Source organism: Phasianus colchicus, chromosome 1 (genome assembly GCF_987193195.1).
Source record: "Phasianus colchicus chromosome 1, bPhaCol1.hap1.1, whole genome shotgun sequence".
NCBI lineage: Eukaryota > Metazoa > Chordata > Aves > Galliformes > Phasianidae > Phasianus > Phasianus colchicus.
The window spans coordinates 29274107-29296162 of NC_143436.1; the positions used below are offsets into that span (position 1 = coordinate 29274107).

General features: G+C 39.8%; 1 protein-coding gene across 3 annotated transcripts in view; it reads left to right on the forward strand.

The window, feature by feature from the left end:
• The first annotated feature begins 1425 nt into the window (after positions 1–1425).
• Positions 1426–22056, forward strand: part of PNPLA8 (patatin like domain 8, phospholipase A2) — a 34988-nt gene continuing 14357 nt past the window's right edge. Inside the window, exons 1-8 of one of the 3 annotated variants that reach the window (XM_031589590.2) lie at positions 1426–1576; positions 3107–4311; positions 4774–4923; positions 6121–6272; positions 7547–7641; positions 12637–12808; positions 17173–17230; positions 20034–20228. In XM_031589590.2, coding sequence (XP_031445450.2) covers positions 3196–4311; positions 4774–4923; positions 6121–6272; positions 7547–7641; positions 12637–12808; positions 17173–17230; positions 20034–20228 — 1938 coding nt within the window. In that variant the 5' untranslated portion in view covers positions 1426–1576; positions 3107–3195. Of the gene's footprint in view, positions 1577–1639; positions 1934–3106; positions 4312–4773; positions 4924–6120; positions 6273–7546; positions 7642–12636; positions 12809–17172; positions 17231–20033; positions 20229–22056 lie in introns of those variants that run through there. The other 2 variants (XM_031589587.2, XM_031589589.2) reach the window with 2 other exon arrangements.

Here is a 22056-nt window from a genome sequence, read left to right on the forward strand (position 1 = left end):
CGCTGCAAGCAGAAAACCTACTCCTGTACCATAGCCTAAAATCTATCAGGACTGTGATGTTCTTGTAGCGTAACAGTAAGTTATGAATTAGAAACTCATAAAACAATGGGCTACCTGCATAGCTATGTCTGGCACTTAGGGCAGAGGCCATGACTTTGTCACCTGCACCAGAAATAGCATGGCCAGCAGAACTAGGGAAGCGATGCTCCCATTGTATGTGACACTGGTGAGACTGCATCTCACATACTGTGTTCAATTTGAGGCCCCTCATTACAAAGAGGGTATTGAGTTGCTTGAGCATGTGCAGAAAAAAAGCAGTGAAGTTGGAAAAAGGACTGGAAAACTGATGAAAGCGGGGCTTTTTAGTGTGTAGATGAGGAGGCTAAAGGGAGCCCTCATAGCTCCTTTCAACTACCTGAGATGAGGTTGCAGTGAAGAGGGTGTTTGTCTCATTTCTCAGATGGCAAGTGACAGAACATGAGATAATGGTCTCTAGTTGCACCAGATGAAGCTTACACTGGACATTAAGAAGAATTAGGAAGAGGCTGGTCAAGCACTGGAAAAGGCTGCTGAGGTAAGTGGAGAGGCTCAGGTTGGGTGTTAGGAACCAAGGCTCTTTACCACAGGGCAGCAGTCATGGCACCAAGCTGCAGGAGTTCAAAGAGCGTTTGGACAGTGCCCTCAGACACAGGCATAGGTGGTCCCGTGTGGAGCCCGCTGGGCTCAGTGATCCTTGTGGGTCCCTTCCAACTCAGGATACTCTGTGATTCATCAAATATTGGAGAGTTGGCAGATGTCCTGTAGGTAGCTGAATCTGCTTGATTCTGATACTAATTACAGCGTGCAACAGACTTAAATATTCCTAGGGCAAAGAAAACATCAGGTAAGGAAATTAATTTTGCTTTTTAATTAGTAAGAAAGATCAGAAGTAGGTGACAGAACCCCGCCCACAAACATAACGCTGCCTCTCTTTCGGGACAGGGTGAGGAGCTCATCACCCCACGGTGACTTCACCCCTTCCGCACCCAACGCCGCACACTTAGGCAACTCCTGGAGAATTACACTTAAGGCAGGCGGAAAGGCTGGGCTCTGCCCCTGCCCCTCGCGGCCCCTCACCCCCAACACCTCCACAAGCCGCCTGAGGAAAGGGCGAAGAACCGGCTGGGCCGCCACCTCCCTTGCCTGCCGGCGGGCACACTCAGCTGTTTCGCGCCGTGCCACCCGAGCCGTGCCGTTCCACACGTCGCCCGCCAAGCGCAGCTCCCGCGCATGCGCCGCGGCCCCACCCCAGCAGCGACCTTTTCCCGCCCGGCTCCTCCCCCAAACACCGCGCGAGAATCACGTCACACCACCCACCCTCGCCCCCTCCCTTTCTCCTCCCCCCAGCGCTCGGGGGATGTCGGTCTCAGCTGTTTCCGGCGCACCGGGAGCGGCGCATGCGCACTCTGGCCGCTCCCCCGCTATCGGCTGTTGTCACCGCCGCCCTGCTCAGCCGGGGGGCGTGCGGTGAGCCGCGGCCGCCTCGTTCGTGAGGGCGGCGGGAGCCGCCGCCTGACGGGGACCCGCCGCCTGGCAGGTACCCACGGCCGCCGGGCGGAGGAGGGGGCGCCAGCGCGTGGCGGGCACTTGGGGGTGGGCGTGGGGCGAGGCGGGGCCGGCCGGGCCTCGCCGCCCTCTGACGCGGCGCTCGCGTAGTCGTTTCCGCGAAGCGGTGAAGGTACAAACAAAGCACGCCCTCCGCCCCGTCCCCCAGCGCCTCCCCGCCTATATCAGCCCCGGCCGGTGGCTGCGGTATCGCTGGACGGGTGGGAACGGACGCGGCCTGGGGAGTTCGTGAGTAGCAGCCGTTTGCTTGCGGCCGGTCCCGCCTCGGCTTCATCGCGGCTGTGGCGCTTGGCAGCAGTTGGGCCGGGGGTGGCCGTTTACCAGTGAGGTAAATGATGGGTTTGAGCCCGCGTGTCTGCGCGGATCGGTGAATACCCTAGAAAAGTTCGTGATTTGCTTGTGGAATAGGAATTATATAGTGTACTGGCTTAAGGCTGGGATCGCTTCATTGAACTTAGTTCATTGTTACACAGATTTGATCAAAGCGTTGGTGCTCTTTCTGCCCTGGAGAGGAGTTCCTCCAAGAAGCACCAGTACCTTATCATTTTCATTTGGAACTTTGTCTCGTTGCACAAAAACACCTGCTGAAAAACATGCAAATTTCTGCCCATGGGAGGGACGAGCAGACACTCCTCTGTGTGTCACTAATTGGTTTTGGTGAGGGTTGCATGTTGCTCAAGGTGAACATTAACTTTTGATGAACAGCTCGGAAAGCAAATGGTATCCTGGGCTCCATCAGAACAGAGGTGGCCAGCAGGGACAGAGAGGTGATTGTTCCCCTCTACTGTGCTCTTGTGAGGCCCCATCTGGAGTAATGTGTCCAGGTCTGGAGCCCCCTGTACAAGAGGGTCCAGAGGAGGGCCACAAAGATGATCAGGGGACTGGAGCACCTCCCCTATGAAGACAGGCTGAGGGAGCTGGGCTTGTTCAGCCTGGAGAGGTGGGGTGACATCATTGCAGCCTTTCAGTACCTAAAGGGAGCCTACAAACAGGAGGGGAATCAACCCTTTGAAAGAGTAGATAACTGCAGGACAGGGGGGATTGATTTGAAGTTGAGGGAGGAAGACTTAGATTGGATGTCAGGGGGAAGTTCTTTACAGAGAGAGTGGTGAGGTGCTGGCACAGGCTGCCCAGAGAGGTTGTGGATGCCCCGTCCCTGGAGGTGTTCAAGGCCAGATTGGATGGGGCCCTGGGCAGCCTGGTCTAGTATTAAATGTGGAGGTTGGTGGCCCTACATGTGGCAAGGGGGGTTGGAGATTCATGATCCTTGAGGTCCCTTCCAACCCTGGCCATTCTGTGATTCTGTGAACATCAGGCCTTGTAGTTGTTGGGACTTTACTACTAAGTGTCCTGAGCACTAGGTATCACCACTGTGAGGTTATTTATCTGCTTTCACTGGAGCAGTAAATAAGCTGCATCAGCTTTAAACAACTCTGAGCTTTTAGTCTAACTTGTTATTGATTTGATGTTTCCTTTATTTTATTTTATTTTTTTTTTCCAGGTAACGCCACAATTTGAGGCTTATTTATTGAAATATATTTTCCGGGATGCAGTAGACAAACAACAAAGGAAGGGCCTAATTTATAAGTAATGACAGTTCATTTGTCTCTAGATGCATATTTGTTCTTTGTGATTAACCCAAAAAGTCTTTGGTGGAAGCAAAGAAACAAGTACCCGTGTTTGTATAGACCTAAAGTCTGCTGGAGAATAAGTCATGCCATTCATCTTAGAGTTTTTCATACCAGTGAGCCTCAGTATAAATGGGCCAGGAGCAGAACATTGTGGTATAGTAAACACATTTTCAGTCGTGACTTTTTGTATTACAGAGTTTCTAAACTTTTAACTTCTTCTTCCAAAGGACTTGCAAAAGTGAACAATCGCATGTCACGAATTAAGAATACTATAGAATCTGTTTCAAAGGCAGTGTCTGGCACTCACAGTGAACTGGTTTCGCGAATAGCTCGTTTAAAGTCACACTCAGGTACTCTAGGAAAGGATACTAAAAGTAATGCAGATGAAAATAATCTCAACGTGAGTCTGGGAAGTGGTAAACAAGTCTCAGATGCCAGAACTCAGGAGGATTGCAACAGAGGCCTAGCTGCCAAGCAATCCAGTAACACAAATGAAAACTTGGAGTTTGTGTTAAATAGTACAAGTGACACTAATCAAGATATTCCAGAAGATTCAGCATCTGCTAAAAACCACCTTTTTCATATAAGCTACCTTTCTACAAGTTTTGGAGAGACTTATAACTTTGTTGCTGATCATATCAACTGGTACTTCAGTAATATTTCTGTTATGGATCAAGAGAAGAAGAGGAATGCTTTGTTAAAGGGCTCTAAAAGTGAAGCCAAGCTTGATTCATCAGAGAGTACTGTAATTAGTGAAGAAACAGTGAATTCGGCAGCTCCTTTAGCTCCTGAAACAGAGACTCAGGGTGCTGAGAAGTCAAATGTTGCTCTTCCAGTTTCCACTAAAAAAAGTATTGCAAACTTTCTTTCATATCCCAGTAACAGTGTACAGGCTTTTGTAGACAGTTACATTGGTGGATTGGTTCCCAAGTTAAGATCGGATACAAAAGTTGCTGCACAGGAAAAGAGTAAACAGTTAGAGCAAGAAGGGTCTGAGAAGGATGAGGAGGATGAAGTCAAAGAGACTAAGATTGCAGAAGAGAGGGAAAAACATCTGTCCCTTCAGAGAGAAAAGGCAAGTTTTTCAGTGTTATTTTTACATATCTATTGTTTCTACATATATTTATAGCCGTGTATACATTCATGTGTACGTATAGTGTGTGTATATAGGTCATATCTATGTGCATTATGGGTAGATGTAGCTATTTATTCTTGTACTAGTTACAGTAATGTTACGCTTTTTCATGATCTACCTGCTGTAATTTTGGAGTTGTCCTGAAAAAACACCCCGTTAGAAATACTGGCACCAGTTTGTTCAGTACGTTGTTACTGTGAGCATTCTTTACTTATTTTCTGGGAAACAAAGTCTGTTTATATCTAAGAAAACCGTTGTGTTCTGTAGCAGACTTCCAGTACAGCAAGTGCTGTCCAGCACTTCTGTGGCATCTTAAAATAACCTTCTGCAGTTAGTCTTGACAATTTGCATACATGTCTTAGTGTAGTCCTGTGTTCTTTGTAAAACTTTTATCTGTTTTAGATCATAGCAAGAGTGAGTATTGATAACAGGACTCGAGCATTAGTTCAAGCCCTACGAAGATCCTCAAATCGAAGAGTCTGTATCAGCAGGGTTGAAGAACTGACTTACCATCTCCTGGAATTTCCAGAGAGCAGAGGAGTTGCAATTAAGGTGCAAACAATTATGCTTAAACAAGCAATAAATATCTATCAGAGAAAGTCTTATAAAGTAAAATTTTCTTCAGTGCTTTTGTGGGCTAGGCATATTTTCTACTTGTGAAGAATATGGTTTTTTTATAGCTATTTGTTTAACTGGTTCAAGCAGATCTATCTGCACGCTATCAGTAATTTAGCTTAAGACTCTTAGGATTGTTATGTTTATTTAGAAGCATACAGCATTGTCACGTGGATAGATAATATAGCTAATTCTAGTGGTAGGTGATGATTGTACACTGTGTTCTGTTTTGCAATTGGCCAGAAATGAATGTATGGTACAGTTGATCCCTGTGTGTACAATAGTTGTGATGCTTCTTTACGTGTTCCCTTTAAAGAGAGAGGACAGGGCTGGAGCATAGCCATCAAATAATGTTTGTGTAATCTAGTTCTACGTGTTTTCTTTCCTGCATGCAGTGAGAGGACAGGAGTTAGGTGGTGGACTATTCCAGCACTACTGACCAAATCACAGTGCTTCAGTCCCATGTCTTTTCCCAGCAGATGTGACAAGTGGCTGACATGAACTGTAAAACTGGTGCAGCGAAGTTCCAGCCAGATGAATTATCCTGGCTGGACATAAGTCAAGCATGCACATGAATAGTTATGATTTATTTTATTACGAGAGAGTATGCTTGCTACTCGTACCTTGATTATAATCCTGTGTATCTTTGTGATAATAATTCCAAATGTAAAGATTAGTCAGTATGAGGAAGAATTTTAACTTTTGTTTCTTTTGATATTATTGTGCTACTTCAGATGCACTTCCTGCTTTGCAACAGAGTGACATCTGCAAAATCTGTGCTTTTAGCTATACTTTAATTTGCAAAATAGAAATTTAAAGTACTAAGCATATGTGACAATGTCAATAAATAAAACTAAATTAGTAAAATGCAACAACAACTGAAATACCAATAAATATATTAGAAGAATTCAAATTTCAACTTGATTGTTGAGTTTTGATAGCTGTCTATTTTAACAATAAGGAGCATACAGCATAATATTGGAGACATTTTTTCCCCATGTTAGATATAGAGATGGCTTTAATGAAGTTATCCTTCAGTTAATATACGGCTATTACTCTAACATGCAAAACTAGTGTGAATTCTTTCAGTGTAAGCATCTTGACAAATACAAAGTTATTTCCTTCTGACTGCAGGAAAAGATAATCCCATGCCTACTGCGATTGAGACAAGCAAATGATGAAAGTCTTCAGGCTGCTGTTAGAGAGACTTTGGCAATAATTGGATATACAGATCCGGTGAAAGGCTGGGGAATTCGAGTCCTTGCTATTGATGGAGGAGGAACAAGGTGAAACTTTCATATACTCATAGATTTCTTTTCATAGTGTATCTGGGAATAGAATTGCAGTTTCTCTTTAATATTTTTGTGCCTAAACATGGAATTTTCTGATTTACAGTTCTGTTGCATTTGACTATTCAAGTCATAGGTACTTACTTTTGCATGTGCTTGTGAGTAAATTTCCATTAATACCACAGTTGGCTGTGCTCTAATTTTGTGTTAATTTGTACACCTACCAGAATTTGTAGAGATCATCAAAATCATGTGCATTAAGTTTAAAATCTTGTTTACTGACAGCTATGTTTTGAGGCATGTTTGAAGAAATGTTTTTAGCAAATATTAACTGATTGATTAATCTTCATTGTTAGAGAACAGAGTATAACGTCCATAGCATAAATACTTCCGCTTTTATTTCCTCATAGTATTTATTTATGTGCACCAAAATCAGTAGCATTCATTAAGAAGTAAGAGTGTGGTGCAAACCTGATGTTTGCACTAGATAGTAGTATTTTAAAAATATGGGGCTGCTATGTTGGTATAGTGTATAATTACTATCAATATGTCTAAATTGTATATTTTTTCTTAAGTACTTACAAGTTTCAACTTGTTTAGTGGGAAGTAGTAGCTTCGACTGTGAAGGCATTGTTTTGTTCCTATAAAACAGGAATAAACTTGGTTGTGCACACAGTACCGTGAAATTAATATAAACTTATTAATAAAATGAATAGGAAGAAAAGAATTTTGTATGTGTCTCCTTGTGAATTAAGGAGGTTTCTTTTTTTGTGTGGTATGTTTTACAGGGTAAGACTTTCAAGAACTTGCTACTGATGTGGAGTTTCTTAATGGTTCTATTAAAGCACCTTATTTTTAGAAATCAGTAATGATATCTATACCATGAAAATGAAGCAAGTCCAGAGAGTAAGCCTGATCACTGACTACTGTCTGTTCTGTGTCTTAATTGGTAGTGTTCAGCTGATTTTTGTGCAGGGCTGAATAGTGCTCTTCAACACAAGCCAGGCTAGGGTTGGAGGTAGCACACGATTCTGTTCTCAGCAGAATGTGTTGCCAAGATTGGGCTTGCTTCAGTGCTTCTTCTGCCTTATGCAGTTTTTTAGCATTGGACTGGAAAGGGTTGATACCAATATGCTTTCATTCCCTGGAATATTCTTGATTCTTAATATTGTAGATATCAGTTATAATTAAGCAAAGGTAGGTTTAATTAAATCTACATAAGATAAAACTACCACTGTGTATGAATGTGTTGGGTTTTTTGTGTATTTCAGGGGTTTAGTTGCACTTCAAACACTGCGGAAGCTAGAAGAACTTACTGGAAAGCCAGTTCATCATCTTTTTGACTACATTTGTGGTGTAAGCACAGGTAATTATTGTTCTACAAGTTGGAATTTTGTTATGAATGTAGTAAGAACATGTGGACTTAAATGTAGATTTTGCAAAATTTGCCAGATTTCTGATTTTTATTGTAAGCTGGGGAAAGTACAGGTTTAACTTCCAAAGGCTTTCTTTTTTAGTTCTTCTACATTAAAAACTTAGGATCATTCATGATATTCTTCTTAACTCAGCCTTCTGAAGAGAAGGCTGTGGTTCTGTGAGACCTTATTGCTCTTTCAACTAATATGAAAATAGAGAGAAAATGAAGCAAGACTCTTTGTGAAGGTACGCAGTGATAGGAGAAGAGTTAACAGAAACTGGAATATAGAAAATTATGATTAAGAGAAGGAAGCACCTTTTTTCTTGCAAAGATGGTTGGACAGTAGGAATGAGTTGCCTGGTCAGACTGATATATCCGTGCACGATGGATCCTGACCAGCATGTTCTAGTTGAATCATTTTCACCAGGAGGTTGGACTAAATGACCTCTAGAGAGTCCTCCCATCTTCAGTTATTACTCTGTGACTCAGTAAGTTGCCTCTCCCTAGGAGGCAACTGTAAAGATAAGCTTCTTTTAGAAAGACCACCATTGCTTCAGGATGTTATGGTAAACTAATTACAGTGCATTTCTGTTTTATAACATGAGAGATGCATTTAGTAGTTCAGTTTCTTTAGAAACCCAAATTCTCTTTTTTTTTTTTTCCCCCCACATCGTTATCCTCCACTACAATTCAGTTCTGAAATATATTAAATAGATCATTATGGGTAAATACACTGTCCATGTTTTCAAAGACAGAAACTGCTTTGTAGGATCAAAATAGAGAAGTTGACAGTGTTTGTCTACTAGTCAGAATTTGTTTGTAGGCATGTTATGACTGCTGCTTTTACCTTAATTTTTTTTTTTTTCAGAGACTACTAATAAGGTTATTTAGTAGTAGAAAGTTGTTTCTTTTCATATATTTAGGAAAGTTCTGTTAGTGAAATTTGCCATCATGATAAAGATGTTTTATCTCTAACAGAGAGGCTTACTATTCTTACTTGGTTCAATCCCACTACTCTGTAACTGCTAATAAATGCTTAATGCATTCTTTTAAGCTTTATTTCCATTAGCAAGTTTTTGTTTCTGCTAGTCAGAAGTACAATACATGACTATCTTGGCTGGGGGAGATTGTGAATGTTTGTCAGCTTGTGCTACCTGTGTACTTGGCCATTGTGATCTACATTGTTAGTACTTGTATTTATACCAATGGAATTTGCAGGTGATTGCAGCTGGTTGAACTGTGATTTACAAAAAATAAGAGGGATGCCCCTTATGTTACAGATCTTCTTCTTTTCTGCTGCACTACTTATCTCTCTTATTATCCTTAGCTGTGTGTCCTTTGAGGGTTAGGTTTTGCTTATCACAGTCTTTGTAGATAGGTATCTTGTACTTCTCTATAGTGATCATGGGGTATAAGCGTGGCAGCCACACAAGAAGATCCCTATAATGATGCCTTACAAACTTAACTCGCTTGCCTGTTGCCAAGCATTATATCTGGGCTTAGAGGTACCAGAAAATCTTCAGCCCATGAAATGCAACAAGGGCCACTGAACATTATTTTTTTTATGAAGAACAAAGTTAATGTAAATTCTATACTGAGTTTGTGCTGTACAAAAGTCCATAGATGAAAGCAAGTTGTACTATTACTCCATGAACTGAGCTACTGGAAATTCCATGTGTTTATCTCAGAGCTCTGGAGTGTGGTATGCTTTCATGGACACAACACTTAACCTTTTGAGAACTTCTTGCCTGCACATTTGCTTGTATTTTCAGTTCCTACAATGTCTCCAAATACATCAGTCAGAGTTACTTCTCAGTAGTGGTGTGCTTATAGTTCAGTCACATGGAGCAGTTTATAAATTGAGAATATGTATCAGGCCAAGTGCATACTTCCATGTTTTCCATGTGTGGATCTCCTCCACACATGAATGCTAGTAGGACTTCTTTCTAAATCTTAATATAATTAGTAATCTTTGTAATACTTAGTCCCATTCTGAAGTATTGTATGGTTTGGATCACTGACATGCTCTGATGCACTGAAAAACAGCATGCTTAGATAACCACTTGTGAAATCATAGAATGGCCTGGCTTGAAAAGGACCACAATGGTCATCTAGTTTCAACCCCCCTGCTATGTGCAGGGTTGCCAACCACCAGACCAGGCTGCCCAGATCCACATCCAGCCTGGCCTTGAATGCCTCCAGGGATGGGGCATCCACAACCTCCTTGGGCAACCTGTTCCAGTGTGTTACACCCTCCTCCAAATATCTAACCTAAACCTCCCCCATCTTAGTTTAAAACCATTCCCCATTGTCTTATTGCTGTCTACCCTTGTAAGCAGTTTTTCCCCCTCCTGTTTATACATTCTCACTTATTTTACTACAGAGACATCTGAACTGTAGTGATCTCTTTGGTCACCAGTTTTGAGTGTATAGGAAATCTGCATAAGATCCTAAGGATCTTCTCCGAAAATCCTCTGAAGTTGAGAACAATACAGGATTTGTTTTCCTATGCGTTCTCCCAGCCTTCATGGATTTGTAGGTTAGGAGCCTCCTGAAACTAGGTTGGCAGTTTTATTAATGGTTTGGGTGTGGTTTTTCCCTCAAATTTTCTTTCTAGTTTTGAAATGCTTTTTGAACACCTTCCTGATTGAAGAAATATGTTTTCAAGACAACTCATAAATACACCAAGTTGTGGTATTACAAAGCTGGAATTGATCTAAAAAATCTTTCTCATTTCCCAAAAGATGAATAAGCTATGCCTGTTTCACTGCTGACAGTTGTCAGATTTTGTATCATAACAGATGTCTTCGGAAACCTTGTTCTAGTGCTCTGTTGTCATTAGACAACAGCATTTCCAAAAGGTAATGTCAATCATCCTTTTGCAGTTCAAATGCGTTTCTCCATGTCCTAATTCCCTAGGGCCGTGGATGACATTATTTCCTTTCTCTTTGAAGCAGTCTGCTGTGCATTTAAAGGCTTTCATCGTTTATTTGGTCTTTCCTTAGAGATTGATTACTTTGACACATGGTGTTTTTTTGTGAATATATATATGTATTTTTTTCAGTTGGTCTCCATTAAGACCAGATGAAGAGTTTCTACTGACATCTTGCTGGTGCTGAGTTGAATAAGAAATACTTTCATCTTTCAGCTTACATTCTTGCCTATGTTAGGTCTTATTGACCTTCTGTATGTCCATGTTCTTCAAGATATGCTCCTTAGCCTCTCAAGTTTTATTTAGTAGTTTTTTTTTTTGTTGTTGTTCTCTGAAGTGTTGGCAGCCAAGGCTGAGATGGTTGCTGGAGTGTAGAAGTCTGTGATAACAGGCTAGAAAGTGGAGGAAGCGTTAGACATGTTTTCACTGGGTCATCAGGTCATCACCTTCGATTTTAGCTTTTCTCTCCTGGGAGTGTCTTGTTACCATCCAACAGATTTCAGCAAAGCCCTTTAATGGGTAACTTGCCTGATAATATCTGTTGCCATTTGTGTGCTAACAGACTGTGGATTTTGATGCTGTTTCTCAGGTGATAATGGGGAAAATGTTTTTGCATTTGGTATTCTGCAACTGTGCTTTTTGGAAACTGTTTCTTTTCCTACGAGGGTAAGTCATTCTTGTTTTATGCACACACTAGATGGCAGTGTGTATGAATAGAATAGTTCAGTTGGAACAGACCGTAAAAGATTATCAAGTCTAACTGCCTGGCACTGTAGGGTTAACTGAATGTTAGAGCATAAATGTAACACAAATGCCTCTTCAACACTGACAAGCTTAGGGCATCATTGCCTCTTTAGGAAGCTGTTCCAGTGTTAAGCCACTTGCACAGTAAGTACATTTTTCCTAACATCCAATCTGAACCTCCTCTTACACAGCTTTGTGCCAATCCTGTATGTTCTGTCACTGGTTCCAAGGAGAAGAAACTGACCTCTTCCTCTGCATTTCCCTTCCTCAGGGAGCTGCAAAGAGCAATGAGGTCACCTATCAGCCTCTTGTTCTTCAGGCTAGATATACAAGATGTTCTCTGCCTCTCCTCATAGGACATACCTTGCCACGCTTTTACCAGTTCTGTTACCCTCCTCTGGAAGCTTTCAAGGACCTTAGTATTTTTTTTATACTGTGAAGTCCAGAACTGCACACGCTGTGGTGAAGCTGTATCAGTGCTAAACGTAGTGGGAGAATTGTCTTGGCTGACTGGCTTTTCTGCAGTATTTGACACATCCCCAAAATGCAGTTTGCTTTCTTGGTTGCCAGGGTACACTGCTAGCTTATTCTGAGCCTGCTGTCACCAGCACGCTCAGGTCCCTTCCTGCTGAGCTGCTCTCAAGCCACTGGTCTCCTAGGCTGTGTCTGGTGTTAGTCCACTCCAAGTGCAGCAACTGCCATTTTACCTTGTTGAACTTCGTGGTGGTTGATGATCATCCAATGCTCTGTTCTATCTAGACCTTTCTGCAAGGCCTCCGTCGATGATTAATTATAAACGATTGGAACCAAATATATCCCAAACCAAAAAAAGCTCCCCTGTTACAGAATTTGCTGGAAGTTTTCTTTAAAGAATGAAGGAGTTTGTAAGACAGCAAGTAATGCTCCAAATATCTTTAAATGCTACAGCACAGACTACTCCTACACATTTCTCTTTCCAAATAACACAGTGGATTTAACCTGCTTTCTGGCCATATATGTTTTGGCAGGGATGAAGGCTGCAAAATAAAAGAATAGCATTTGTCAGTGTCTAAAATAATTCATTTTTGAAAATAGACTCTTCCTAATTTCTAGTTGTCCTTCAAAAATAATAAACAATGTTTTAACAGGAATTTGGTGTTAGAAATGTCAGTTGATCACCCTTTTCAAAACAGACGTTTTCTTAACCTATGAATATTATGGTAATTAATAATCCATCATTATAATCTCATTATGTACTATACTTACCATTTCAAAATATTTCTTTTCAGGAGCTATATTAGCTTTTATGTTGGGGTTGTTCCATATCCCTCTGGATGATTGCGAAGAACTATATCACAAGTTGGGATCAGATGTTTTTAAGCAGAATGTTATTGTTGGAACAGTTAAGATGGGCTGGAGCCATGCCTTTTATGACAGTGATATCTGGGAAAAAATGCTCAAGTAAGTTTTTTTTTTTTTTTTTTAAGAAAAAAGTTAAATAGAATTTACTATTATAAATGTAATAGCCTTCATTTTTGTTAGTGTCTCTTTGGTAAGCAAATTTAAACAAAGAAAAATGATTAGTATATAGTCTCATTCTTTTAAAATAGTTGTTTTAATATTTAATAGAACACTGGAATCCTTTAGTGTAACTTTTTTTCAGGAGCAGAGTAAGCTTTTAGTGCACTGATTTCTGATTATATTTTTGAATGCTTGCCAGCTACTTGATCTGACTCATTACAGATCTGCATTAAATTTTACTAGCCACCTGCTGTGCTCTTTTTTTTTTTTGTAAGGAGATATAGGAAGAACTGAAAGAATAAGTTGTAATAGGGATATTAGATGTTAGCTGCTCTATTGAGGGATTTTAACCATTTCCCATTCCTATAAAATAGGAAAAAAAATCTGTCAGAATTGCAATGGAAGAAATATTCACTTAAAGTTAACAATGTAAAAGTATAGAAATTCATTAACAGGTACTTGAGGGAAAAAAACATTGGAAGAAATAATTATTTATTATGCATTCTGTTATTTTCATTGATCTGTATTCATATTGATAGTTCAGTTCTTGAAAATGTACAGTATTAGCTGGCACTGCAACTGAAAGAACAGAAATGACTTAATATGAGAGCAGATGTAAAATGGCCAAAAGCTTCTTTGGATAGGTAACAAGTTTCATAGAATCACAAGGTTGGAAACGACCTATAAGATCATCTAGTCCAACCATCTGAGAAGGGTTTCTTACAATGGCCTGTGCTTCCCAAGTGGTAAGCATCTCACTGCTTTGCCGAAGTGGAAAAAAAGCTTCCAAGCACTTCTTTTTGTGCTCTTGCATATTTTTAGGAAAAAAATTGTTGATTAAATCAGTATCATATTTTTCTTCTGAGAAAACGAGAGTTTTTCTTCTGCCCAGAAAATTGTCAAATTACAAAAATTAGCTCGTGACAGTATTTTGTATGCCTTTAATTAAAATTAAAAATTCTTTGCAGCTGCATATAACACAAGGGAAGTAAAGCACGCTACTCATGTACAGTATGCAAAAGCAAGGCAATTATATGATTCATAGATTAGATTCTATGATCAGTACATTTAATTTTTAATCATATCATAGAATGGCTTGAACCTTGGGAGGGACCTTAAAGTTTGTCACGTTCCAACCCCCCTGCCACAGGCAGGCTTGCTAGATCAACTACTAAATCAGATTGCCTAATGGCCCCATCCAGCCTGGCTTTAAACACCTCCAGGGGCAGGACATCAGCAAACTGTTTCAGCTCCTCACCACCCTATCAGTTAAAAACTTCCCCCTGATAGCTAAAGGAAGGGAGATTTAGGCAGAGGGGGAACTGTTTTAAACTAGTCTGTCTCTCTCTTCTTGTGTAAAATGTTCATTTCTCTCCTGTTTATAATTTTTTTTTTAAATACTGGAAGGCTGCAATGAAGTCTCCCCGCAGCCTTCTCTTTTTCCAGGCTTAAACAAGCCCAGTTCCTTCAGCCCCTCTTCATAGGAGTGGTGCTGCAGCCCTTGGATCATCTTTTTGGCCCTCCTCTGGACCCTCTCTGAAAACTCCATATCTTTCCTGTGTTAAGGGCCCCAGATTTGGACACAATACTCCAAATGGGGCACCATGAGGGCAGAACAGAGGGACAATCACCTCCCTGTCCCTGCTGGCCACCCCTCTTTTCATGGAACCCAGGATACAGTCTTCCAGGTTGCAAGCATGTGCTGCTGGCTCATGTTCAGTTTTTCATCAACCATGACCCCTAAGTCTTTCTCAACAGAGCTGCTCTCAAGGAGTTCTTGTCCCAGTTCATATACATATCTGGGATTATCTCGATCCAAGTGCAAAACCTTGTCCTATGCTTTGTTGAACCTCATTAGGTTTAGAAGTGCCCAGCTCTTGATTTTTATCAGGGTCCCTCTGGATGGCATCCCTTCCTTCTGCTGTATCAACCACACTGCTCAGCTTGGTGCTGTGAGTGAATTTACTGATGGTGCACTCAATCCTACCGTCTCAATAAAAATGTTTAAGAGTACATTAGTTGCCTTCCCTTTGTGCACCCATGCCCACTCTATCATAGAAGGAAAATAGGTTGATCAGTCCTGATCTTCCTTTAGTGAAGCCATGCTGGCTGTCTCATCCACTCATGCCTTGTGCCTTAATGTGTCTTCCAGGAGGATCTGTTCCATGATCTTCCCAGGCACAGAGGTGAGGCTCACTGGCCTGTAGTTCCCCGGGTCCTCCTTCCTCCTTTTCTTGTAAAGAGGGGTAATGTTTCTCTTTTTACTGGGGACGTTGCCTGACAACTATGACTTTTCAAATATAGTGGAGAGCAGATTGGCAACTAGCTCAGCCAGCTCCCTTAGGACCCTGGGATGCATGTCGTTTGGCTCCATGGACTTGTAGACATTCAGTGTCATGAGTCAGTCTTGGACTTGTTCCACCCTTACAGTGAGGAGGAGTTTGCTCCCACAGTTTCTGCCCAGAGGCTCAGGTTCAGGGAATCTTGGCTGCCAGTGAAGACTGAGGCAAAGAACTCATTGATTACCTCAGCTTTCTCTGTATCTTTTGTAGCCAGTTCTCCTTTCTCATTTAGCAGGGGAGATATGTTCTCTTTGGCCTTTCTCTTCTGACTTATGTACCTGTTGAACGCCTCCTTGTTGTTTTTAACATCCCTTGCCATGTTCAGTTCCATCTGTGCTTTGGCTTTCCTAATCCTATCTGTGCAAGTCCAGACAGCATCTCTGTACTCTTCCCAGGTGACATGTCCTTACTTCCACTGTCTGTACTTGCCCTTCTTTTTCTTTAGTTTGACCAGCAGGTCCTTGCCAAACCACACTAGCTTCCTGCCTCCACTGCCTGCTTTCTTGTTCTGATGGATGGAGAGCTCTTGTACTCCCAGAAAGGCATCATTAAAGAGCAGCCAGCTTTGTTCCCCTCCTTTTGTCTCTAAGGACTTCTTCCTATGAGAAGTCATATCAACAAATGAGTCTTTGTTAACCCAGTTTTGCTATGTTGAAGGGAGCTGCTATGCCTATACATCATTTCATTGAAACAGTACAGATTCACGAGGGCTTCCTTGCAGCCTGGAACTGAGAAAGAAACTGAAAGGTCATATAGCATCTCTTTATGGAAGTAAGAAGGTTGGAGCTTACTTTCAGTAATTGCATGGGAAAACTGTTTTGTATTTTATTTTAAATCTAAATCATAACCATGCTGAGCAAATTTTTGTTTAGGATGGTAGTTGGGTTTGTCAGTCTTACTTGAAATAGAGTACAAATTTACAATATATAGGCATGCAATAAACACTTAGCATTTGATGGAATTATTTCCAGAAAGTAATCTTGCTGAAAATAATCAACTAATGTTGCATTTATTTGTGAGGCATATTATAAGTTCAATTTATGAAAATTACAACTGATTTTGCTTAATTTCTTATTCAGAGTGCTGAAGGGTATCAATTTTGTCTTACAGACGCGTTTAACTTACTGATATCTTACGTTACAATTTGAAGAATGATTTTTAATAATTTATATTCAATACTTTGTGAAGAAAATTGTGCTTGCTGTATATTGATTCATATAATGCAATATTGAATAGTGTTTACATGGAGAACCTGGCACATTGTTCTAGCTTTTCAGTTTTCTCTTGGCTGTTTACACGAACTTGGAATTCTTATGTCTGAGCACTCACTGTATAGACTTTTATACCTTTACTGTATGCAAACACAAGTCAAAGCTGCTAAGAGGTTATTATCTAGTATAATTATAGCAGCTGGTGTCCTGTACCTGGAAAGTTAGCCTCTCATTAGTGATTAGAATACAAGATATGGAAAACATTCCACCTATAAAATGAATGCTAAATGCATGCTGAATTATTGCTATGGAAAATATTCTTCTAAATCATGCAGGATGATGCGTTTATTTTCTTGGCTTCTGTTCTCATAATGGAAAACGTTTGCTTTTATTCCTATAAAGCTTCTTGATGAGATTGCTGTGTTTTTTTTTATTATTATTATTCTGAAATGCAGCAAAGTACTTTGTTTTGCTCTCGTAAAGTAGTTGTGTAGTCATGATAAATTTTTTGTTGTGTGATGAAGTGAGTAACTGAATCAAGGCCTCAGTCACTCTTCAAATTCACTTCTAACAGTCTAGAAAGATGAAGCATTGGTCCACTGAAATTAACTGCAAAAACCTGATTATTGAAGTGAAATCCAAGCATTGTTTCTTCTAAATGCAGAATACTTGTACGTTTTTATAACCCCTTATATTTTTTGTTCATGATAAAACTCATGGAGCATTTTCATTTTTCTACATTTATTTGTAGAGAAAAAATGGGCTCAAATCTAATGATTGAAACTGCACGAAATTCTAAATGTCCAAAGGTAAGTACAGTGTTCTAATATAAATACTAATTATATGCTCTTTAAGTATTATCAGGGGAAGAATAATTATTTAAAAAAAAAAAAAATGTGAGCACTGATAAACTCTGCAAGCATCTGTATAAGATAACCCATGCTTCTAAAGAATAAAAATTCTTTACAAGCGTAGATTTCTATAGCAATTTCTCATGTTTTTAGTTAATACTGTAAGTTAACAGATGTTTCATGTTTGTAAGCAGAGAAATGGTAAATGGTTCTATGTCCAGATGGAGGCTGGTAAGGAGTGGTGGCCCCCAGGGGTCTGGTACATCTTGGGGTCTGTACTCTTTAACATCTCTATCAGTGACATAGATGATGGGGCTGTGTACACCCTCTGCAAGTTTGGAGACAGTGCCAAGTTGAGTACTGCAGTTGATGTGACAGAAAGAGGGGATGCTGTCCAAAGGGACCTTGACTGACTTGAAAGGTGGGCTCATGTAAAACTTATGAGGTTCAATAAGGCTAAGTACAAAGTGTTGCTAAGTTCATGTGTGCAGACTGGGAGAAGAGCTCATTGAGAGTAGCCCTGCCCAGAAGGATCTGGGGGTCCTGGTCAATGAAAAACAACATGAACCAGCAGTGTGCACTTGGAAGGCCAACAGTATCCTGGGCTGCATCAAAAAAGGGGTGGTCAGCAGGGTGAGGGAGTGATTGTCTCTCTCTACTCTGCCTTCTTGAGGCCCCATTTGAAGTACTTTCTCTGAGTCTGGGGCAAAGAAATATGTGGTGCTTTCGGAGAGGGTTCAGAGGGTGGCCATGAGGATGATTTGAGGGCTGGAGCACCTCTTGTATGAAGACAGGCTGAGGGAAACTGGGCTTGTTGAGTCTGGAAAATGGCCTTCCAGTATTTAAAGTGGGAAGTTTTTGACTGAGGATGGTGAGGTGCTGGAGTATGTTGCACAGAGATGTGGATGTCCTGTCCCTGAGGGTGCTCAAGGCCCGGCTGGATGGGGCCCCGGATAACTCAGTCTAGTGCTTAATCTAGTGGTCAGCAACCCTGCTAGTTGCCTTGTGACTCATCATGTCAAATGTGATATTTCTTACTGTGCAGTAAGGGAAAAGAGTCTCTTCACTTTATCTGGATAACCAGGTTTTCCTCAGTCTTGTTTGTTGACCCTGAGATCTCTACTCTTCTGTATCTGAAGGGCACCAATTAATTGAAGGGATGTTATATACAGAAACAGCATGAAAGATGAGAAAGCATTTTATTTTTGGTGAAGGATAGGGTGTGAAGAAAGAAGAGAAATATAATAGCATATATTTCAGAACAGTCTGTAATTAACAGGTGTTTTGGTGTCATAGCACTATATTCAATGCTTTACTGTTAAATGGAAGACATTCACATTTTTCTAAACATAGAAACACGTGCTTGACTGACTGCGTTCCTCGTCCATGTCTAAAACAAGGACATGAAAAGGATGGAGTGGTATGTTACTTTCTGAGAGAGAAACTAGCCTACACTGACTTGAAAGTTATCTTTGAACTGGGATCTTTGGCATCATTCCATGTTCTTCAGTAATAAAATGTGAATATAAATAGAATTGAAACTAGTTGTTGGTAGTAATCACTCTGTAGTGCTTGCACTCTTTACAAGGCAAGTAAAATCAAAATAAAATGAACAGTTGGGTAAACTGTTAATTCCTGAAGAGAGATGGATTTTTCCAAAATGTGCTCAGTATTTTACAAGTTGCACTTCAAGAAGTAAAATATGAGTAATGTAAAGAAAAAAAAAAAAGCTCAAGCATTGATTTCATAGGTTTTTTAATTAATTAAATTTTTCAAAGCAGTGCTTAGAACCAGGCCTTCCTTTTGATAAAACAGACAAGTTTTCCTCTGACAAATGACAGAATACAGTCATGCATACATTTTACTTCTGTTTTGTTTTTTGTTTTTCTTTTTTCACGTAGTAGTAATACTTGTCTTGTTTTCTTTCCAAAGGTAAGCTTATTGTAAATGAGATGACTGACTTAGCTGAAGAATGAAAATGAATCCAGTGATATCACAGCGTCAGCTGCTAGTAATGCTGGTGCTGAGCAGTGTTTCACAGAAAAAAACCTGCTCTGTAATAAACAATAGACAAAATAGAATTGAACACCCACTTGTCTGCTGTATTGTTCTAAACAGTGTCAGACAGACTGGCTGCATCATTGCTAAAAGGTCTTGCATATTCTAATGCTTATCCATAATTATAGGTACGCCCACCTCATGTGATTATATCTGGTAAATATGCTGAATTTTGTAATTGTGCATTTTTTTAAATGGAAATACAGCTTTGACTTTTCACATAAATTTATGTGACTTAAAGATGTCTTAGTGTCCTTACAAAAAATCCTTGCAAGAAAATCTTTCAAAGATTTTTTTCTTTTTAGAAGAGATCCTTTCTGAGTCCTTTAAAGAGTCCTTTAATTTAAGTTGCAATGTTAAGTAATTGTCTTCCAGGAGGAATTGATTGATATGTTAAATGTATGTATTTCATACCATTGTTACATTGTTGGATACTGTGAGAATTGTTCTTGGTTTTCGTGCGCTTCTGAAAGAAACAAAATAGAAACAGAGGTTTAAAAAAGCCTTATCTTTAGGGAGGTTGTGTTGTTTTGTTATTTTCTCTTTATCATTTAAAATTTACATAGGCATTATTTTAAAAGTTAGTAAATACACACTGAGCAGAGTTCCTGAGAAGCATTTAATGTATAAATTGAATTTTTATAAGTTTGGGAATTTGTCCTTGTCTTTTATTACTTGATTTTTATTCCTTTCAATTCTCTAGGTAGCTGCAGTAAGCACCATTGTAAACAGAGGAACACCACTGAAAGCATTTGTTTTTAGAAACTACAACCACTTCCCTGGTGTTAAGTCTCATTATATTGGAGGCTGTCAGTATAAACTGTGGCAGGCCATTAGAGCATCATCAGCTGCACCAGGGTACTTCCAGGAATACGTTTTGGGCAATGATCTTCATCAGGTAAGTTGAAATTTTAGCCTTGAGAAAGCATTTTTCTAGGTATAATGCTTGAAAATCAGAATTAATCAAAATACCTTTGTAGCAGAAAGAAAATCTACGGCTGGTAGGAGCAAGGAAGAACACTTCTTCCACATGTATAGCCTTTATAGAACCAGAGAATGGCACTGGCTTAAAAATTGTAGGCTTCCTAATATGAACTTAAGTTTTTCTACTGTTCCTTTCTTCTCTGCCTGGGAGGGAACTTTATATGAGTTGTAAATGGCCTTTGACTTCCTGCTTACATCTGGTATTTCATTGAGCGTTATTTCGCTAGATGGATGGTATGGCTTTCCATCTCACAGTACTGCAAAGTGTGAAAATTTCAAGTTGCATGTTTCAGTGCTTCATTTTATTAATGAATAATTTCTGTTTATGTTATGTTTTACTTCTTTCTGCTGATACCTTATTAAGTTCTACACTGATTCCAAGTTGAAAAGCAAAAAGAATAAGAGATGCTAGGGCAGTAAGATTAAATTCAGAAGACAGCTTCAAAAGAAATTCACTTGAGTGTGAAGTGATATATCCTATTAACAGCGAATGCTGTTTTATTGTATTACAGCTTCTCTTGGTGACTGTGAGTGGTAAAGAAAAAAGGAAATTAACTTTATGTAGTACATCTTTTTTTAACTTTTGTTATTGTCCTTCAGTACTTGTTGACTGTTTATTCTATACCTCCAAATTTGAAAGAATCCTTTTTATAGTATTTATTTAAATGTAGTAGTGTTTATTTTGGAAAAGATATATTATAGATCTCTTGCAGAAAGGGCTGTGAAGGATGACTGAATCCAAGGCCTTCAGCAAAGACAGCATAGGATTGCATTATAGGACTTATAAAGAAAGCATCTGTTGTATTTCCACCATTAGTTCACATGACGGCATTAATCTTAACCAATGGAAAGCAACGATGGCATATTTGTGTGATGTGTACCATAATTAAGCATAAATGTACCAGGACCACATCCAGAATTTCTTATGGTATTTATTAAAATACTGTAGAATCTCATTAGCATTGTCATATGCGTAAGTAATACCGAAGTTTAAAGGCTAACAAATAATATGCTAAGAGTCAATAAACGGAAGCAATGATAGAAAGGCAAAACAGAATTTAATTTGAAAAAGCAGCATAGGAGGAAAGTGCAGAAACTTGTCTGTAACAATCCTGTGAAGAAACTGAAAGCAAGTCTGTGCACATTTTCTGCCTAGATTGAGCTCTCCTGCTTTATCAGTGATATTAGGAGAGAGTGAAAATACTTGAGGAAACTGTAGGCCTTGGCTTGTAGACTCATAAAGCAGTATGTATGCAATACACAAGGATTTGAGGGTATCTAACATTTCATATAGATTTCTTTTTCCAGTGCTCAGTTTCTCTTTCTGTAACGTACACAGTTGCAGTTGCTGAGGTTTCTGGAAGGCTTAATGAGAGAGTTTATTGTAGACCTTATCCATTTCCTTTAGTGTAAGATAACTTTTTAGTGTGTAGTGTACTTAACTCACTCATAGTAGATGAATTTATCTAATTTTAAACATTAATTAATTGAGAGTTCTTTTTGGCAATTTTGTGTGTGTTGCAAAAACATCAAATACTCATTAAATGTAATGATTGAAAATGGTGATTTCAAAAGGTAAGCTGTATTTTGAAATAGCATTTATAAGGAGCTGGCATAATTGTGTTCAGATATATAAAAATTATGCAAGTTAGGGGGTAACGTTCTCATGAAGGGCAGAATAACCTTACTGCATCCACCAGATTGAGAGTACTTTTATTTTCTTCATACTCTGTTTTTCCTTT